General features: G+C 43.7%; 2 protein-coding genes across 3 annotated transcripts; both read left to right on the top strand.

Moving 5' to 3' along the window:
- Positions 1–284: 284 nt before the first annotated feature.
- LOC119028992 (alpha-1-acid glycoprotein-like) lies at positions 285–851 on the top strand. Its single transcript, XM_037115523.1, has one exon. It carries the CDS (start codon positions 285–287, stop codon positions 849–851), a length of 567 nt encoding a protein of 188 aa, XP_036971418.1.
- A 7,041-nt stretch (positions 852–7,892) lies between these two features.
- LOC119028286 lies at positions 7,893–18,144 on the top strand. 2 transcript variants are annotated; one of them, XM_037114094.1, is made up of 4 exons: positions 7,893–8,266; positions 10,949–13,484; positions 15,479–15,552; positions 16,326–18,144. In XM_037114094.1, the coding sequence occupies exons 2-4, from the start codon at positions 11,015–11,017 to the stop codon at positions 16,353–16,355; spliced, it is 2,574 nt and encodes an 857-aa protein (XP_036969989.1). In that variant the 5' UTR covers positions 7,893–8,266; positions 10,949–11,014; the 3' UTR covers positions 16,356–18,144. The 2 variants fall into 2 exon arrangements, with proteins under 2 accessions (XP_036969989.1, XP_036969982.1); XM_037114087.1 differs by having other exon boundaries at positions 16,685–18,144.
- The last annotated feature ends 956 nt before the right edge of the window (positions 18,145–19,100 follow it).

The raw sequence follows: 19,100 nt of genomic DNA on the forward strand, positions 1-19,100 counted from the left end.
TTGACTGAAAGTTGTGAGCGTATCAGTGAACCATCAGGAAAGCCACAGGTACAGACCGAGAGAGCCCGCCAGTGTTGAAATGAAATCGTCCTTAAATCACCTCTGCATTTCACAATCACAGTAACCCTCAGATGGAATGGAGGACTTTGCTTTTTGGAGCTGGCAGCATTGCGAAACTCGGACACAACTATAAAAGCGTCTGGGTTTCCAGTTTGACGCCACAGTCCGACTGAGAGTTGATGCTTGCAGGCGATACAGCATACAGCGCTACATAATCCCAAGCCATGTTTGCCGTGTGGGCCGTCGCTCTGCTCTGCTTGGTGTCTCTGAGCCGATCTGCCGACCCGGCCTGTGAGGACCTGGTCAGGCCTGTGGATCCACTGGATCCTGCTCATTTGGAGGGCGCACGGTCCATAGTCGCAGGTAGTATGACCACTCCTGAATATGCGGAGAAATTCAAGACCAGAGACTCTGCCAGCATCAGCTTTGTCAACGGAACCTCCTTCTCGCGCGTCTTCAGATCCAATGACAGCTGTCAGTATCTGAACTCCAACATCACATTAGAGGGCAGCAGCTTCAACTTCCATCAGTATAACATCACCGTGACCTTCCTCCAGACGTCCTGTCCGGACTGTCTTCTGCTGCGCTTTGACAACATGTCGAAGGAACTCCAGCGCCTGTACCTGTTCAGCAAGAGGAGGGAGGTGGAGCAGAAGGAGATGGACGAGTTCGCGGCGCAGGCCCAGTGTTTGAACAGTCTTCCGCCTATCGTGATGGATCCTACAAAGCCGCTCTGTCCCGAGGAGATGTCCAACGATGCAGAGGCTCAACCTGACAAGAAAACAGAGTAACAACAGACCTGACAGACTGTGGCACGTTGCCGTATGGGTTGTATAAATGCTATTATTGGATGGTTTGTGCAAACAGTAAAATGTACTATTGTAGGCTAATAGCTGATTGTTTCCAAGAAATGTACTCATTTAAATTTAAGCTTTTGAAAACATTGTCCTATTTTGCATGTCATTTGGAGAAACCTTCAAGATGCAGTCTAATAAAAATGCAGCTTATCAATCATTTATTCCCTTTTTGACTTGGTGACAGAATCATTCCTTGAAGACACACTATAAAACTAGAGACAGATTGCAAAACAAAATCTTTAAAACCATCGATTTGAGCGTTTGTTTATTTACATTTAGAAAATGTTATGAATGAATCCAAAAATGTAGGTTGTAAATTCCAGTTTTGCTTCAAACATGTGTCTCGATATTTAGTCAATATTTATTCGATATTATTCACTGTATTCTTTCAAGTTGGATTTGCAAAATGATTTTCAAGAAGGACATCATTCACTTTTTGCATTTTGTTTATCGTATTTCAACATTTTTTATACAGATTGCATTAAGATGTAAACCACTGGAGGATTACTTTGATCAGTGATTCAGACCACTCATATTCAACAATCAGAACCAGATCAACGTTTTTCCTCATTGGATCAAAATGGAAAGTTTTCTTTAGAAAAAGGGAAAAAAAAATGTGGGCTTACTTCATCAATCACACTCACATAGAGCAAAGCTGCCTTTAAAAAGCTTTTATTTGTTGGGACATCTCAGAGTAAAAAACATAAGGAGAAAAAAAAAATGCCCATCAGGTTTGACCCACACTGGGTCTTCGTCAAGGTGTGACTTGAGAGATGAATCAAACGATGACACCTCGTCCCTTAAACAGACCTGTTAGTCAGGTGCTGATCACACAACGCATATGTCACAGGTGAAATATATGAAACACGTAATGCATAATCACATTGGTGTCCGTATCATGAAGTAAAAATAGGAATTCGTCAGTATACAGAAGAAGTCTGAAGTCTGTTTCCTTTGACAGGACTCACAAGCAAAGACACAGATTGCACATGTGAGTTCAGAACCTTTGTTCCTGCCAGAACAACTGCAAGGTTTTCAGTTAAGTTCCCTCCAAATCCAAGTGGCTTAAAGAGTCATAACAGTCACAAACTGGCCGTAGTAATGTGCAAAGAATGTCTGTCAAGGATGGAACGTGACTTTCCCAGTGGTCGATTCTAATCTACATTAAAAAAAATATGAAAGGAAAGTGAGACAGCAGTTTGCGTTTGCGCCTTACTATCTACTGTCATACCAGTTAACTAAACCTCGGTCTCCGAAATCAAGTTGATGTCAAAGTCTTCTATTCCAGTACAAACGCCAAATTTTTGGATGCGGTTTTAGTTTGAAATATCAAGAAAAAGAAAACAGTTGACTGCATTTTCTCAACACTGTCTGACTAAAAGCGAACTCACAACAAAATAACACGTAGAAAAAAAGTAGAGCCCCAGTGCAAACATGAGTCACAGTGTTTTCTTATTTCCCAATCACAGAATCCACAGGTGGTTAGGGGACTCTGCTCTCTGATGTTTCCGCTATTATGAAACTGGAGGTTGATTATAAAACGTGACACGACTCTTTAGCAGCCACCTTTTCTGCGAGTGAGTCGAGGTGTGCACTCTGTGTAATTTCAGCACGCAGAAAAATGTTTGCCGTGTGCGCCGTCGCCGTCCTCTGTCTGGCGTCTGTGAGCCTCTCAGCGCCCCTGGCCTGTGAAGACTCCACCCGGCCTCTGGATCAGCTGGTCCCCCGTCATTTGGAGGGCAGGTGGGCTTTGGTTGCAGGCACCCTGAGCGATCCTGCACAACTGGCCTTCTTCAAACGCAGAGACAGCTCCAGCGTTAACTTCTCCAACACGAGCGCCACCTCCAACATTCTCTACACGCCCAGCGTCCTTTTTGGCGGGAAGTGCTACTTGCAGTCCTTCAACGTGTCACTGGAGGGCAGCATTCTCACCTTTGATGTGCGGGATCAGGTGAACCTCACCGTGACCTTCCTCAACACGTCCTGCGAGGACTGTGTGCTGATGCGCTTCGACAGCGAGTCAAAGGAGCTCCAGCGTTTGCTCCTGTTCAGCAGGAGGAGGGAGGTGGAGCAGAGGGAGATGGAGGAGTTCGCGGCTCAGGCGGAGTGTCTGAGCATGCCTCCACCCGCCGTGATGGATCCTAACAAGGAGCTTTGTTTAGAGCGGAGCATCAGCCCATCGGCACCTGCTCCCACTGAGACGGAACGACGCTGAGGAGATACTCTGGTCCGTGATTGAAGTGGAAAATATGTCTTGATTTGAGAATGAGACTCATTTACTGGCTGAGTATTCGTGATGCGTTTAAAACATCGCCAGTCTGCGGTGTTGGATGGCGTCCATATTCTTGCATAACATCTGTATTCATTGTTGAATGGAGCCATTCAAGTTCGTGTTTGAATGTTATTTGTTTAAGAAAGATTCACGTGGCACTTCTTATACAACTGGCTGTGGCATTTTAGTTTTTCAGCTCAATCACCTGAATAAAAGCTCCTGCAGATATTGTATGTTTAAACCTTACGTCTGCTTATGTTCACTTCTCAATTTGACACTGTGGTTCAGTTGTAGCAAGATCATTTTCTGCCTCACATGATTCTGGTACCACAAACAAGGCTGGCAATTGTCCTGAACTTCCTTGTAAAAGTCTCCAGCCACCTCACCACCACCCGCTCCCTCTCCTCCTGCCGACATGAAGCTCCGCTCATACACATGTAATCTAAACATGATATGACACCTACTGTAGAAGCATCGACACGACATGTACAAGCGTTCATTTTTTTCTCGACCGGCCTGAAACTTTGCATACCTCTATCCTGTATTAGAAGCAAAGTCACTAAAGCGGAGCCTTAGCATGTTATCGTTGCACTTACATAAAGTTGGGGGACTTGTTCAAGCCAGATTTTCTTAAACTTGATAAACTCACTGAAGCGACCCTTTCATGTAGCATACCAGACAAACTGCAGGACGTCTTTTTTTTCTTCTTTTTTGCTAATTTCTTTCTTTAATAAATGACTGCAACCACGATACACAACAATTAATGTTTTCTTCAATATGCTAATTATTAATGAGGTGTTGTCTGTCCATCCACTCTTCTCCAGTATCTTTATTTAAGATCATTTTCAACATTCCTTCTGCCTTCTAGGAATTACAGACATACTTGCCAACCCTCCAGGATTCTCCTGGGAGAAGCCTTTTTTTTTTTTTTTTTTTTTCAATTCCTGTCTCCCGGCTTCACTTTGAGGTCACAATTCTCCCGTATTTCGCGTGATTTATGACAAATATTCACACATTTCTTTCCCCTTTTAGCAACCATATCCTGTTTCCGGAGCCGCACTGCAACATGTAGTGCTGCTGTGCCTTGTTCTCCTCAGTGTGTGAGTTACAGAATACCTGGAGCAAAGATGACTTGCTTTTTATGGGCTGTTGTGCAATCTGCTACGTCTATGTTTCTGTCAATTATCATCGAGAGGCGGGAACACATGGGGCAGTGGTGTGCAAAGATTCTCTTTAAGGGGCACGGGGCCAAAAATTAATGAATGAAAACTGATTCTTATTGCTTTTTGGCAGAGTTTTACGCAAGTTCATGCCGAAGGAGTGAATTATTCTGCATGGTTCTCTCAGCAGAACCCAAATTAATTAACAATGCTGTTTTATCGTGCTAATTATTTTGTTATTTTCATTCTTTAGAATTCACCAGGATGTAGTAAACAAAGCCTATGAATTGCTTTGCTTTTTAAATCCTCCCTAGTTTTGAGGTCTCAAGGTCAGAAAAATAATCAGCAACAATTTGATTAATTGGCTTGTTGTCATTTTGATGTAAAAAATCCCCCAGTTTAAACTCCTTGCAGCTTCCCAAACATGTATATTAGCTGGATTTGTGTTTTTCTATGATAATAAACTGATTATCTTCATAAGTTCTGGACCCTGGGTCAGTAATTTGAAGATGCCGCTCTACACTAACATTGGCTTTTTCGACAAGTGACAAAGAAAATAATTGCTGTTGTATTCCTAAATGCGATGATACAGAACTAAACTTCATTGCTCGTTGCTTTGTGTGTATCTCTCTTTGAACCTCGGCAAGTTGTCCGAAGTCCAAGTTAGTCGAAAGCAAACATTGATCTTTTCAAAACTTCTTTCATTGCGCAATTTCAGAATGTTCTGTCCAGCTGGATAGTTTCCTGATGAGTTGTACTTGAATTCAGCTCTAGTCTTGATGAGACAAAAAGCAAATCATCACAGACTCATTATGAGCTCAACATACAGAGAAATGTTTGCTGTGTTTTCCGTCACTCTCCTGTGCCTTTCGTCACTGACCAGTTCAGCTCATCTGGCCTGTGAAGAACTGATCCGGACTTTGATCAGCTGGATCTTCGTCACTTGGTGGGCAGATGGGCTTTAGCTGTAGCCCAGCCTCAACCAGCCGCCACCTCTGAGGGCCCTGAAACTGAGAGACAGCATCACCGTGTACTTCTCAAACTACAGCGAATCTTCCAACTTCTCTTACACCCTCAAGCGTTTAAGGTATAATGTATGCGTGGAAGGACCTTGAAAGATGTTTTCCACCATGTCTCAAGTCATAAACAGAGGAGAGAAAACAATTGATATCAGAGGAATAAAGAAAACAATGTCTTCACTTGCCTCTCAGACTAGTTTTCATATCTTTTAAAAAGCAAACCTTCCTGTAAATGTGAGTTGTAAGAGCAAGTTTCTCAGGCAGAGAGGAGTAGTTTAACAGTTTGAGAAATACCCTTCTGATTTCTTTGTCCTGGCTTTGCTTAGCACAAAGACTGGTAGCATGGTGAAGCAGCTGGCCAGGCTCTGTCCAAATCCAAACCCTTTCAGCACCTCTGAGGCTCTCTATTGTTTTTAAAGGCACAGTGCGCAGGCTTTAAACGTGATTTTCTTCATTAGTGTATGATCATCTGAAACTAAAAATGGTTGTGTTTTCATAACCTCAGAAGTTCACCGTCGTTCTATAGTACCCAGAACAGACAAAGGCCTCATGGGCTCTAAAGAGGGAGATCTGGGTTTTCTAAAGGTCACTGTAGGGGAGGGCAAGACACAGGATGCTCAGCTAGTTGTTGTCCACACTTTCAGAAGCCACAGTTGGAAAGGGAGTGTCTCTTTTCTCTTTTCCTCTGTGTTATTATTAACGTTTTCATCCCTCACACATCCCCGACTTATCAATATTTTTCTTTTGTGCATCAGATTTTAGTAATTAAATAATAATATGTGTCTTATCTTTAAAAAAAAAAAAAAAACATCCTCCAAAGTCTTTACTCCTGCCACATTTAATTCCACAGGGGGAGGAACAGAAGGGGTCCAAAACCTGCAGCGATGTGCATGTGCTCCGTTTTTCCAATTAGACAAAAGAAAGAAGAGAAGAGAGAGAATATGTTTTAAAAAATGATACAACCCAGAACAACATTTCAAGCGGGAGACAACCACAAAGCAAACAAACAATAATCAGACTTTCCTTTCATTGCTCAATAATGGCATCCGCATACAGATAAGGGATCGTGAACCTGCGCTGTGTTGCAACACCGGGCATTCTTGATGCAATCTGTACTATAAAACTCAACGCAGTTCCTCTCTCAATCACGTAGAGCAGCTGAGACCACAGATTGGCGGGCAGCGACTAGACATCATCATGGTTTCATACATGTTTGCTGTGTTTTCCATCACTCTCCTCTGCTTGGTGTCTGCGAGCCAATCAGCTCCTCCAGTCTGCGAAAAGCTGGTCCATCCCTTGAAACAACTGGATCCTCATCACTTGGTGGGCAGATGGGCTTTAGTCGCAGGCAGTCTAAACCACGCGCCATCCATGGAGGCCCTGAGACTGAGAGACAGCATCACCATGTACTTCTCCAACTCCAGCGACGCTTCCAACTTCTCTTACACCCAAATCAACCGCTTCGGTGATCAGTGCCAGTACCTGCCCTACAACATCTCAGTGGCGGGCAGCGCCTTCACCTTTGACGTGGGCAGTCGCTTCGACCTCACTGGATATTTCCTCTACACGTCTTGTCCAGACTGTGTTGTGATGAAGTGGGCTGTGAAGTCAAGTAAGAGGGTGTCATTAGACCTGTACCTGCTGAGCAAGAGGAGGGAGGTGGAGCAGAACGAGATGGAAGAGTTCAGGGCTCAGCTGGAGTGTTATCAGCTACCCTCACCTGCTGTGATGGATCCTACCAAGGAGCTTTGTCCAGAACAACCCGAGAGCCAACCAACAGCAGCAGCAGCAGCAGCAGCTCAGAATGAGGAGACAACGGAGCAAATAAAGGGATGAGGGACTCTGGAACATGATATTCAGTGACATAGTGTGGGAAAAAATTAAATGGCAGTCCTCCCTCATAGGACTAGCATATCACCTGCACAAAAGACTGGATCTGGCATATTTACTGCACACATATTTTTAATAAAGCCAAGTTATGTGATTATGGACTGTCACTGACTCTCATTCCTTATTCCTCTAAATACCTAAAACAACAGGGCAAAAAACACATTGAGTGTTTTTTTGTTTTGTTTTGTTTTGTTTTTGTCGCCAACACAGCTGGCAGGTTGCATTTGTTTTGCTACAATGTGCTTTTTCTGTTTAATGTCTGTGTTGTCATTCAGCAGACATATGTCTGACGGAATGCAGCCAACTGTTTGAATAATCAGTGACCTGCATGCTTGCGTTTGTTGCCTATCAACTCTAACTGGAAAAGGATTTTTCTGGATTTGAGGGCCGCAGGACGGAGGCTGTTGTCTGTTGTAATAATTGTAGAAACCTTTAAGGCAAATTTGTGAATTGAGATTTGTATCACTTTGTATAAACTGACGTGACTTGATACACAGATTTATTCATGGCAGTACTTTTCCATTCTGAATGTATTCACATTGAACTCCTGCCTCTAATTTACACCATAATGTAAAACAAGCACGCTGTGATATAATCACTCATTTATCCCTCTGGTACATTCTTCATTCACTTGAATGGCGTAATAATCAATGTGTGTTGCTCACTAATTGGATTAGTACTATACATTTTCTAATCCACAACGGTTGGTTAAGCTTCGATCACATGTTTGTGTGTTTGTGTATGCACACGTGCTCATTCTTGTGCACGTATTAGTGGCTTGTTTCATAATGTGAGCATGGCGTCCGAATGTGGGCGTGCACAAGTGGTGTGCTGAGGGCCTCGTGTGTGCTCGAGGGAGGAGAGACAGCCAGCGCGGCTGTAGAGCTGCAGGCAAAGAGAACTCCTTTGTGTTGATTGTGCATCAGTGACCTGAAACAAGACAAGTGTGCATACTCAGAAATGTGTGTCTATCATTTGGGGAGCGTCTTCAAAGCATTTTGTTAACAGGTATGTGCAGCTGTATGTTTTTGTATTCCTGGTTTGCTATTGTGAAACTTGAAACTCTTGTACGTTGCACCTCCATTATATTTCAATCAGCTTAGTATTTACAATAATAGAAAACAGAGAGCAGCTTCACTTGGTGTTACTTTCGCCACAATGACTAAAGCATATCAAAGCAAGTGGCTGTAAAATGTGCAAAGAATGATGTCAGCAATCATTAGACAGGAACAGAACTAATTCCAATTAGGGATGAATTTGGCAGCATTGATTTAACTTCATTTGCATTTTGTCAAATGCCCTTAGGTCTTCAAGTACCTCAGGACAATGCTGACCCCAATAAAGGAGGGCAAGTTTATTTATAAAGCCTGTCGCAGATGTATTTTTAATGATCATCATGATTTTGCTGTTCTTTTGATAAAGCGAGCCCCCTTTGTAGATAATGAGCAAAACACAAGTCTGTTATGTAACATGGTTTTAATCTGCAATCTCTTGCAACCTTACCTCTACCCAAAGAGGGTTGGAGAACCCCTAGTTAAATTCTGCCAGCCTCTCCCAGCATCTTAGAAAATAAAATTAAACAGCATGTCAAATTAGATCTATAATGCCATTAGTTTGTTGAAGCAAATGTGAATAGGGGCAATATCTCATTAGGGCATGCCAGTGTTTACACTTGGGGTAGTCAGATTACATTACCATAACACAATATAAATGAGGGGATTGTTCCTCTGTTGTATTAATCATGTTAAGCTTGCGTTGTTTTCAGCAGGATTTTCAACAGAATGAGCAGGTGTGAGGGAATTTTAGCCGAGACTTTCTTACCAGAGTTTCAACCCTCGCGACACACACCTTCTGTGACAAAAGACCAGCTTTCTTGCTCCATTTCACACAAAAAAGTCTCATACAGAACTCAGTAAATTAGTGACATATTGCACCACCCATATGAAAACTTCATGAGAGTGAGCGTGTTGTACAGCAGGGCTGGTAGAAGTTTACCCAAGTAATACAGTACCTGAAAACGCACAGTCATCTCTGGTCATTTTCTCTGTCTGGAATCTGTAAAGGCGCCGTATGCATACACTGAAATAATGAGCCGAAGTTCGGTCTCATTCAGGCACATTAACAAATTTGTGCCAGCCATTCCATTCACCCTCCCACTCACGCACCACGAGAACACAGCCAGTCTGACAGCAGCCAGGGTACATTTCATAATGGGCACAGAATGAATGAGTCCACTCTAATAAGCCCTTTTGTTCTGCATGTGTAGGACATTATATAAGCTGTTTGAATTTAAATTCATACATATACTTTTTTTTTTCATGTTGAAATGTTAGTGTTACTACAGTAAACAATTTAACCAGTGTCAGGACAGGCAGCTGGTGAGTGGTTCCCCTAACCAGCCACTGTTGATTGTAAATAGTCTGTCATAGCCCTCATGACTCACTGTTCTCATCCTGATTTACTCACACCGGGCCGGGTTGTTGTGCCATGATGCCGACATGCTCTGCCATTATTTTTACTACAGCGCCCGCCATTCGTTCGGCCGTGTCATGCTGTCAGTCCTTATTAGTTCTACATTAGGGGGGAAATGCCACTGTAACTATCTGAGTCTCCATCTGAGTATCTGTCCATCTGTCCCAATTAATCTAGACTAGTCATCCCCAGTGCTGGGATCCACATTCCTCTTAATGATCACAGTTTTGGAATCCAGCCACGTTGGCTTGGCAAGAGTCGGCGTGGACGGTGATAGGAGTTGCAGGGTGAATGGAAGATGACAGAGGGATTTTGTGTGTATTTGTGTGTATAAAAGAGGGGCGGCGAGGGCAATAATAGTGATACAGGGCACGTTTGAATTGGAAAAGAGAAAACGATGTTAGAAGGGCTGGGCTCCCCTTTCGGCCCATTCACCCTGCGGACAATCCCTATTGTTATTTCAGATTGTGTGTGTGAGTGCGTGTGTGTGTGTGTGTGTGTGTGTGTGTGTGTGTGTGTGTGTGTGTGTGTGTGTGTGTGTGTGTGTGTGTGGTGCTGAGCCATTCCCCAGCCCGTAAGCTGATTAAAGAAAGGTGCGCTCAGCAGAAAACTTTATACGTTGCACAGCGGAGCAGAGTAGCTGTTACCTTACTGCCAAAGCTGAGCTCAAAGTTATAAACAGACTTCCAGTCGCACAACAACACCGGCACTCAGCATCTGCCATTAAAAAGAAAGCCTCTAATCCCGCACAAGCTACCGTACGCAGTTCTTTCTTTTCTCAAATACAGTGGCTGATGAATTAAAAGAAAATACAACATAAAGTGTCGTACGGTGAGGGGCTACCACAAGCCTGTATGTGGGACACAGTTTAAGACGGGTGCACTTTGCAAATGTCAGTTGTCTGAGCAAGATGAAAAACAGTTGTTTGTGTTAATTTGTATTTGTTTTTAACATTTCCTTTGAAATGCGAGTTCCTTTCTATTAACTTCAGTATATAGAAGAAGATTGAAAACATAATAGCATTTTTAAAATGATCACACAGTAAATGTCACAGTAGACACAGTGTGATGAATCATTCTCTTGTTAATACTATAGCAAGTAATTTAATCTGCGCTGTAATAATGGGATGTGAAACGGGTGGCCGTGTTTGTTGTTGAACTGCGTTAATCACTCTGTTGTTCCCCTTTCCCCCCTCTGTGTTCCTCTGCTTTCACTCAGACTGACTGGCTGCTGGCCGAACATCCTGACTGCTCCAAACGGTTTTACATCAGCAGATTTGTCACCATGGCATCAGAGCCTGAGGCTTGGCAGGAGAAGGGTCCTGTCAACTCGCTCGACGAGCGGGTCAATGAGTCCTGGGCGAGAGGTGAAGTGGGTGCGATCACGAGCCGCGACTCCCTTCTGCAAGACAAAAAGGCACCGAGGGCGGAACCTGAAGAGGACATTGACATCCTGGAGCCTGGAGTTGAAGAGGAAACTTTGGCAGAAAAACAAACACTCTCAAGAACCGAAATAGCTGATGTTACCAAGTTGGAAAATCAGGAATCAACAAGAATTAGTGTTTGCACCCTCGGGGAGACAAAAGAGATTGTGACAGAATCAGAACAAGTTGCCCAACCATCAGAAGCACTACAGACTCGTAGGGAATCTGAGGAGTCTGTTGATCTATGCCAGGATGTTTTACCGCCTACTCCTCCCATTAGAGCTTTATCAACAGAAGAATGCTTTGAGACAGAGGGCTTCTCCGGTCTGGAGGGGGAGGTGGCTGAGTGGATCAGTGATGCTGAGATAATGTCAGATGCAACAGAGGACCTCACGTCCCCCGACAGCCAGAACAGTGAAGATTGGCCTCATGCACCTCCCCTCACTGATCCATTAGATAGAGAGGATTCTACACCTGAGGAGATGACAGGAGATAATATGACAAAAGAGGAGAACGTCACGCAGATGAACTTCTTACCAGATGGTAACAGTGAGCTTGAAAATAATATGTCAGGGGCTGCGGCTTCTGTAATAAATTCAACTCATCATTCTCCCCATGACGGAAACAATTCGGATGATGAATATACTGTGTCGTCCCCTCCGTTCGCTGATGAAAGTGAAGAAGAACAGGAAGTGAGTAGTGATATTATGTCTTGTCAGCAGCAATGTCCTACACTGGATATCAGGGGCGGGCCTCTCCAGCCTTCATGTTCAGTTTGCATTGAACAAACCTCACATCTGCCTTCAGTTCCCTCGGTCGAACAGAGGGAGGAGCTGTTGACCCAGAGTCACCGTGAACTCGCCCCCAGGGGAGCAAACCAGGAAGCCGCACGACAGGTGCTCGGCCAGGGCTCGCCACCTTTGTCAACCGTTGCCATGGAGCTGTCTGATCTGGGCGGGGCGGCTTCTCAGGGCTCTGGCTGTGTTGCAGCTGTGAGAGAAAGGCACAGCCAGGAGGGGGGAAGGACAGAGGGAGAACGCAAGCAAACAGGTGGAGAGGAAGGGCACATAGAGGGTGGACTTGAAAGGAGCAAGCAGCAACAAGGCGGAGGGCTGTCAAGGACTTCAAAAACGGTGAGAACACAAGAGCTTAAGACAGAGAGATACAGATTTGTGTCTTCCAAACACACCAGGATGGAGAGTGACTCGTATGATGACAGCCAGAGTGACAGCGGAGTTTCAGCGGACTTCTCCCCATGCAGCACTTTGGAGGGCAACACTACCACCTCTACAGGCGCTCCACCAGCGGCACTCAAAGAGACTCCCATTGAGAGGGAGATCCGACGAGCTATTGAGCGTGAACAGAGCCTGAGAAGGTCCAGAGGGCTGCCGAATCCACCCACCACACCAGAGTATGTAGAGCTCCCCCTGCGGAAGACCGTTCTCTGCCAGTCGTTGACTGCTAATCCTGAAAGATGTCAAAGCAAAGACAGGCAGTTTGCCGGCAAGAAGATGCAGCATGAGATCCACGAGGAGGTTCGGAGGGAGCAAGATCTGGTCAAGCTTGGGAAAGTTCCGGGCATCTATGACAAAGGCACGGTACGTCAACTTAAAGAGAAGAAGCAGCTTTTTGAGGCCTTTCAGACACCCGATGACTTCATTTTGACTGTGTCGACGAGGAGTAAGGTGACGTCCTGGTCTTCTGCCAGTGACATTTCAACCCTAGAGAACCAGGAGGACATCTCATCAACCGTAGAGGGATCCAGTGTTGGGAGGAGTCTTACACAGAGCCCAAATTCAGCGAAAGGAGGGAGTTCCACTGCTCTGACTCCCCGAGGACCAGGCTTCTCTGAGGGAAGAGGCTGTCAGGTCATCATCCTGGAGAATAACCTGGGTGTCCCAGATCAGAGGCTCTACCCCACCAAAACAGAGGCCAAGCCCGTCACTGTGCTTGACTCTGGACGTCCAAACGTCGCATCATCAAGGACAGGAGGACATGGTTGGATTAAGGGTAGAGAGCAGGAACAAGAGGAAGAGGTCGCACCCAAGGAGAACCCCTTTTTCAAGCTGCGCTCCTCAACCAATGTTGTCAAAGTGGAACAGGACATCCGGGAGGCTCAGGAGAGGGAGAAGGAGCTTCACAAGCAAAGGATTAGTCTGTACGGGGGCACGGAGGGCTCAAAGGGAGGGGGGATGGGAGGAGGGGGAGGAGGCGGGAGGCCAGCCAGCAGAGAAGGAAAGAGTCCAACGTTTTCTTCTACTTCACTGAATGGACTTGCTGTTCCTGATTCCTCTGGTTCATCTTCCAGGGGGGTAACTGGACCCCCAGCAGGTAAAGTGTATAGCACTGAGTGTTGGTCTAGGAATAAAAGTGTGTGAGGAGGGTGTAATTGACTCTGCTTGCACCCACAAGCACACACAGACAATGTGTTTCTGTGTGGTTGCTTGTGTCTGAGCTTGTGTGTAATTCCTATATCTGTGGTGAGGTGATGAAAAACCCCTGAAACAGCACAGTGAGCACATTATTTCATTTTTCTCATGGTCATTGGAAAACCACAGTCAGCTTTCGAAACCAGTGTTATTCGTTATGAGCAATAATTTTGCACCGGAGACCATAAGCTGGCTGACAAGAAAATAAAATTCTGTAACTCCACAATAAATAAAGTGCCTCATCTGTCATATTAATTGCAAAAGTTGAGATGAGGAACAGTCGTATCTCAACACTTTATTGTGTCAGCAAAGGAGCGGGATGGAAGTGTTCGATATTCATCGGAGGTCTAAATCCAGCGTTCAAAAAGTGCATACAACGTGTTTTTAGTTCTTGTGGTGAGACTCATAGAAACTATTGACAACAAAAGCAAATGTGAAATACAGGGCTGCATGTACAGCCTGCTGAGAGGCTGAGAGTCTCTCTGTAATTCCAACTTGGTACACATGTCCTGTAGAGCAGTGTTTCACTTGTTCCTCACTTCTGCATTTACAGGAGGAATATGGAAAGATAGTGGACTTGCTCAACTAATGAAAATACATTTGTGTGTGTAGTAAATTACAATTCTGATTCAACAAAGGCATTTCTATGTTCTTTTTGAAGTTGGCTGATTAAAAAATGGATAATCCAGTTAAAATCATTAGCTAAATGTGAGAGATAAACAGTTTAATAGCCAGTTGGCGCAATGCACAAACTGTTGAAATAGCTAAAAATAGGCTACATGGAACAGATAAAAAAGTTAGCTGAAAGTGGGCCTGTAGATAACCTATGAAATAGCTTAGGTAGGCTATGTTTTGGGAAAAGACAGGCCTAGCTAAAAGTCATGAAGAAACAATTAAAATGGTTAACTTAAAATATGGGATAAACAGTTAGCTAAATGTAGGCTAATAGGTAAATGATTGAAATAGCTGTAAGTAAAGGTTATATTTTAAAATAAATGGATAAACAGTTGAAATAGTTAGCCAAGAAGGATAACATTTTGAAACAGCAAACGCATAGTGGAGTCAGTAGCCTACTAGTAGCCTCATGGATTCTTGAGGGCTAATTAAAAGTAATCAATAAACAGCTAACAGCTGGATGAGTTAAGTAGCTAAGCAGTTTGCTGAAAATTAGGCTTTGATGAATGTATGGTTGAACTGGCTTGCTGAAAGTGTTGGATAACAATTAAACCTGTTTGGTAAAGGGTGAAAAAATAAGAAAAACACTGTTTATCAGCTGAAGCTAAAAACAATGAATAAATCTTCCAAGTGAAGGCTAGCACGAATGCAGTTTCTCAATTTAAATTGTTACATTTTGGACATGATTTGGTGGTGTTGATAAAGTTTTTTGAATACTTCAGTTGGGCAGTGTAGAGTGCATGTTCGTGTGTGTTTTGTTGGCAGGGAGGGATGCCAGTGTGTTTTTGTGATGTGTTTGAACGAGAATGTGACCAACAACTGTGTGGCACACTGACCAGGGCGTGCCACTGCAGCACCTGAATGACAATGACTGCTGGGAAATGATCAAGCAATCATGTGTCACAGACGATGAGTCATAAAACCTATTTCACGTCCTTTCATTTCTGGTGCCTACTTTCTTGTTTCTGTTTCATGTTCATGTTCATCAAGTACATTTCTTCTCTCTAATTCCCTCTGCATTACTGTCTGTCTCCAACCATTTCTCTCTGCTGCTTCACCGTGTTCGCTTTTAATTTTATTCGAGGTGGCTTCATTGCTCACAGTGTGGAGCAAAAAACAAAAATGACAGAGAGTTATTTTTCTTTTTTTTTTGCCTCATTTCTGCACTGCTCTTGCTCATCCTGCCCTCAGCCACTGTTTTGTTCTCTCTGTCTCTTGCAGCACGCCAGTCAGTTGGCAAGTTCGGCTTGTGGCCCCCGGCCCAGGCTGAAGAGGAGAAGATTAACCGTCCAGAGGTGAGTCAGCGATGTTTTTTGCTCGGTAAATTAACACACTGACCCCACCCTCTTCTTTCTGAGTATAGTACATGAAAATCTAAGCAAATCACCTTCCAGAGTCTCCCTCGAAGGCAGCTAACAAGATATCAGGTTCCACAATCATAAAACTTATTTAACTGAGAGTTGACATGAATCGCAATGTTGCTTTGGGGGTTCAATTAGTCTCTCAGCAGCATGATTGTGAAGGCATGTTTTAAAAGAGCACCAGATTGTAAAGGGTCCAATGAAGAAAGGCTGCTGGGAGGATGTCAGCATCTCCTTTGCACCAAATATGGGCCACAAACATCTGATAACAGTCCGAACACACAGTAAGGAGCTTATCTTTACAGATAAGGGAAAAAGGCAAACAGCCCTGAGACAGAGCGGGAGGGAGAGACTGTAGAGTGAGGTTGTGTGTGTGTGTGTGTGTGTGTGTGTGTGTGTGTGCAGTCAATAGCGGAGAAAGTGGAGAGTCAATTCAGAATCCCACTGATTTCCGTTACCTGCCTTGTGGGTCTTGCATCTCTTTGAAACTGTGGTATCTCTGATTAGAGTGGAGTGTTGCTCCGTGGCTTTAGCTCCTTAATTCAGTTTGGCATTGACATGCCGGGTTTCAGCTCCACGGCTCAGTTTGACGTTAGCATTAGTAACGTTTTGCTTCCTCTCCTCTCACTCCCTCGCGCGCTCTCTCTCTCTCTCTCTCTCTCTCTCTTTCCGTCTCTCTGCCGGTTGGTTATCTGCTCTCTGCACAGACCTGGTCCCTGATTACAATTAAGGAATAAACGGAGGATCGCGGGAGAAATTGGTCTCAGTTGTTGACTTAGTCACACTGAACATGGCCCCAGATCACAGCCGCATTAACCTCCCTCTGACCGAGCTAATGATGCTCATCCAAAGAGATGTCCTTTGGAGGAAGTTCATCCCACTCTTTTTTGTTTTTTTAATCTTTTTTCCTCCTTTCTCCTGTGGCTTATTGGTCTCCTACTCACTCTCACATCTGATGTTTCTACTTTTTTATCCTCTTTTTCATCTCCCTCTCTGTTTCTGTCTTCCTGCTTCTTTTACGTTGCAGTCACCGCTTACTGCTGCTCATTCCCATCTTTTCGCCCAGGTCCCCTACAGTCCCCGGACCCCCAGACAGAAGACCCCTCTGGTACAGCGCTGGGAGCTGGGCTTGGTCAACGGACACAATGAGGAAGACGACTGAGGAGATGTCGAGGTTTCCAACTGAGGGACGGGCAGAAGAAGCTCACCCAGACCTATAGTTTTTGAAATAGAGGGCTGAAAGACTGTGTGATTAAGAAAAAAAAAAAAAAAAAAAGGAGGACGGTATGAGAAAAGTGGGAACAGACTAGGGGAGGGAGCGGTGACAAAGAGGAGGAAAGAGAGAATGTGAAGTGAGAACGAGGTCAGGGATTGAGGCTACAAAGGGGGTCAGGAGGATTGGGAGCGAGGAAAAGGATTGGCGGTGGACTAAAAAACCCTGAAGAGTCCTTCAGCGGGGAGCAGAGAAAACGGAGGAGAAGGGCTACCTATTAGTGGATAAGCACTTGGGTCTGGAAAACTCTGCGACTAATGAATGTAAAAAGGCAAACACTAATAATAATGATGCTAATACTGCACTGGAAAGAATGTAAATTTAAGAAGAATGCCATGTCAGAGTTAATAACGACCTATTATTTGTTTTTTAGATTTAGATTTGTACAGTATCTGATAGAAATACTATGTATCATCACCATTTTCATGCCTTTACTGACTTACTACACTGAGTTAAAGTTTATTTCACCTACACAATCAACTGCAATCCCGCACAATAGCCATGCAATAAATCCCACCCTTTCTTACAGCTCAGTCGCTTCAGTTTTTATTGACGCTGTCGTCTGTGTGGTCATTTCAGAGGCCGTGGTGCAGCTGCACTGACTGCGTTAAACTGAAACTTGTCTCTTATATTGACTCCATTTACATATATAGAGGGGCATAAAGTTAGAAAACACTTCTCAGCATAGTGGACTCCAGTGCAGCGCCAACACTCATTATAGCCAGTGGCACAAGGAGACTTAATCTAATTGTTACTTAAATGATAAGTTCACCCAAAAATGAAAATGCAGTCGTTATCTACTGACCCTCTTGTCTATGAAGAGCTCACAGCACATTTGTGGCGCTTCATGTGGAAACAGAGTGGCAGCATTCCCCTAAACAACTGAAGTAGAGGGGGACTTCTTTTAAAATAATAAAAACAAACAAGAGAATGAAATACATGAACTGGCTCCATACAGCCCGTCCAGTGCAATCCAAGTCTCCATCATCTCTTAAATCCCAAATTAGTTTTAAAAGACATTAAGACCCCGCATGTGCTGGGTGTACACTTTTAGCTTGGCAGCTACAGTGAAGAATTCATGTTAAAAATTGCTTGAAAAAACATCTCTTCATCGACAGGGGGTTGAGTAGATACTGATTGATTTTTGCATTTTTTGGAGAACTTTAGTCCTTTAATGACATTGTTGAAGTGTTTCACATGAACTGGTTGCTCAGTCTGTACAGTCTTAATCCAATAAATAGCTTTGTCTTCTATTATTTTCATGCATCATGACTGAAAGATAAATTATTGAGCCAAAAGCACCATTTTCAGGTTACAGGACACATTGAATATTTTTTTCATGTTGACAAGTCACTATTCAAAAAATAATACATCCGCAGAGCTTGTAGAAAGGTGCAGAATAAAAGTTTTATGATGATCATCATCAATTAATAATTGTCAGGTCAAAAATGATTTTTTTTTTTTTTTTCTGTTTAAGAATTCTGACAGTCTGTTCCAGTTTCTGTGAGCCAATGGTATAACGCTGTTGGTATCAAGTGGTATATGCCTTATGTCGAGTGAACAAGAGTCATGCTAGTTGCCATGTTTGGAGGAAATTACCAAAAAATGCCTGACTTCTGCAGTATGCGACCAGCATACCTGCCTAAGGTTTGCTAGCTGGCATTCGCAAATGTTACTAGTGCACCAAACTGGCAGCACCAATGACTGGAACAACAGCAGTGTTGTGACATGAATGCAATGGAAGTGGAGAGCTAAAATGGCACTTTTAGTTGCTGAATTCATACCCAGTGTACATTTTCAAATGAACTGGAGGTAACATCAGTATAATTAACATTCATTTGGAGAAGCTACAGCTAAGGTAACAGACTCAACCTGCGTGGGTTAGGGTCAGGGAAGGTTAACAGCTGCCTTCATTCCAAAATATCAAAACAAAAATTGCACAACATCAGCAACATGTCATTCATATAATTTGTGGGGAAAAAGATGCTGACTTAAAGCACCTTTAATCAGTATTTGAGAGCTGACTGATGCTACATAATGCCCTCTAAATCTTAAGTGATAGCTGCCCTGTGGTTAAACATTGTTCTAATCTATTCTTTGCTTTTGGATCTGACTGAGTCAGCCATAATATACAATTCGGTGAAACAGTCAGAGTTTTTCCACAAACTCATGCGCCACACTGGAGCCAGTCAGTCCACTTTCTCTTTGT

This window comes from Acanthopagrus latus, chromosome 1 (assembly GCF_904848185.1).
Source record: "Acanthopagrus latus isolate v.2019 chromosome 1, fAcaLat1.1, whole genome shotgun sequence".
NCBI lineage: Eukaryota > Metazoa > Chordata > Actinopteri > Spariformes > Sparidae > Acanthopagrus > Acanthopagrus latus.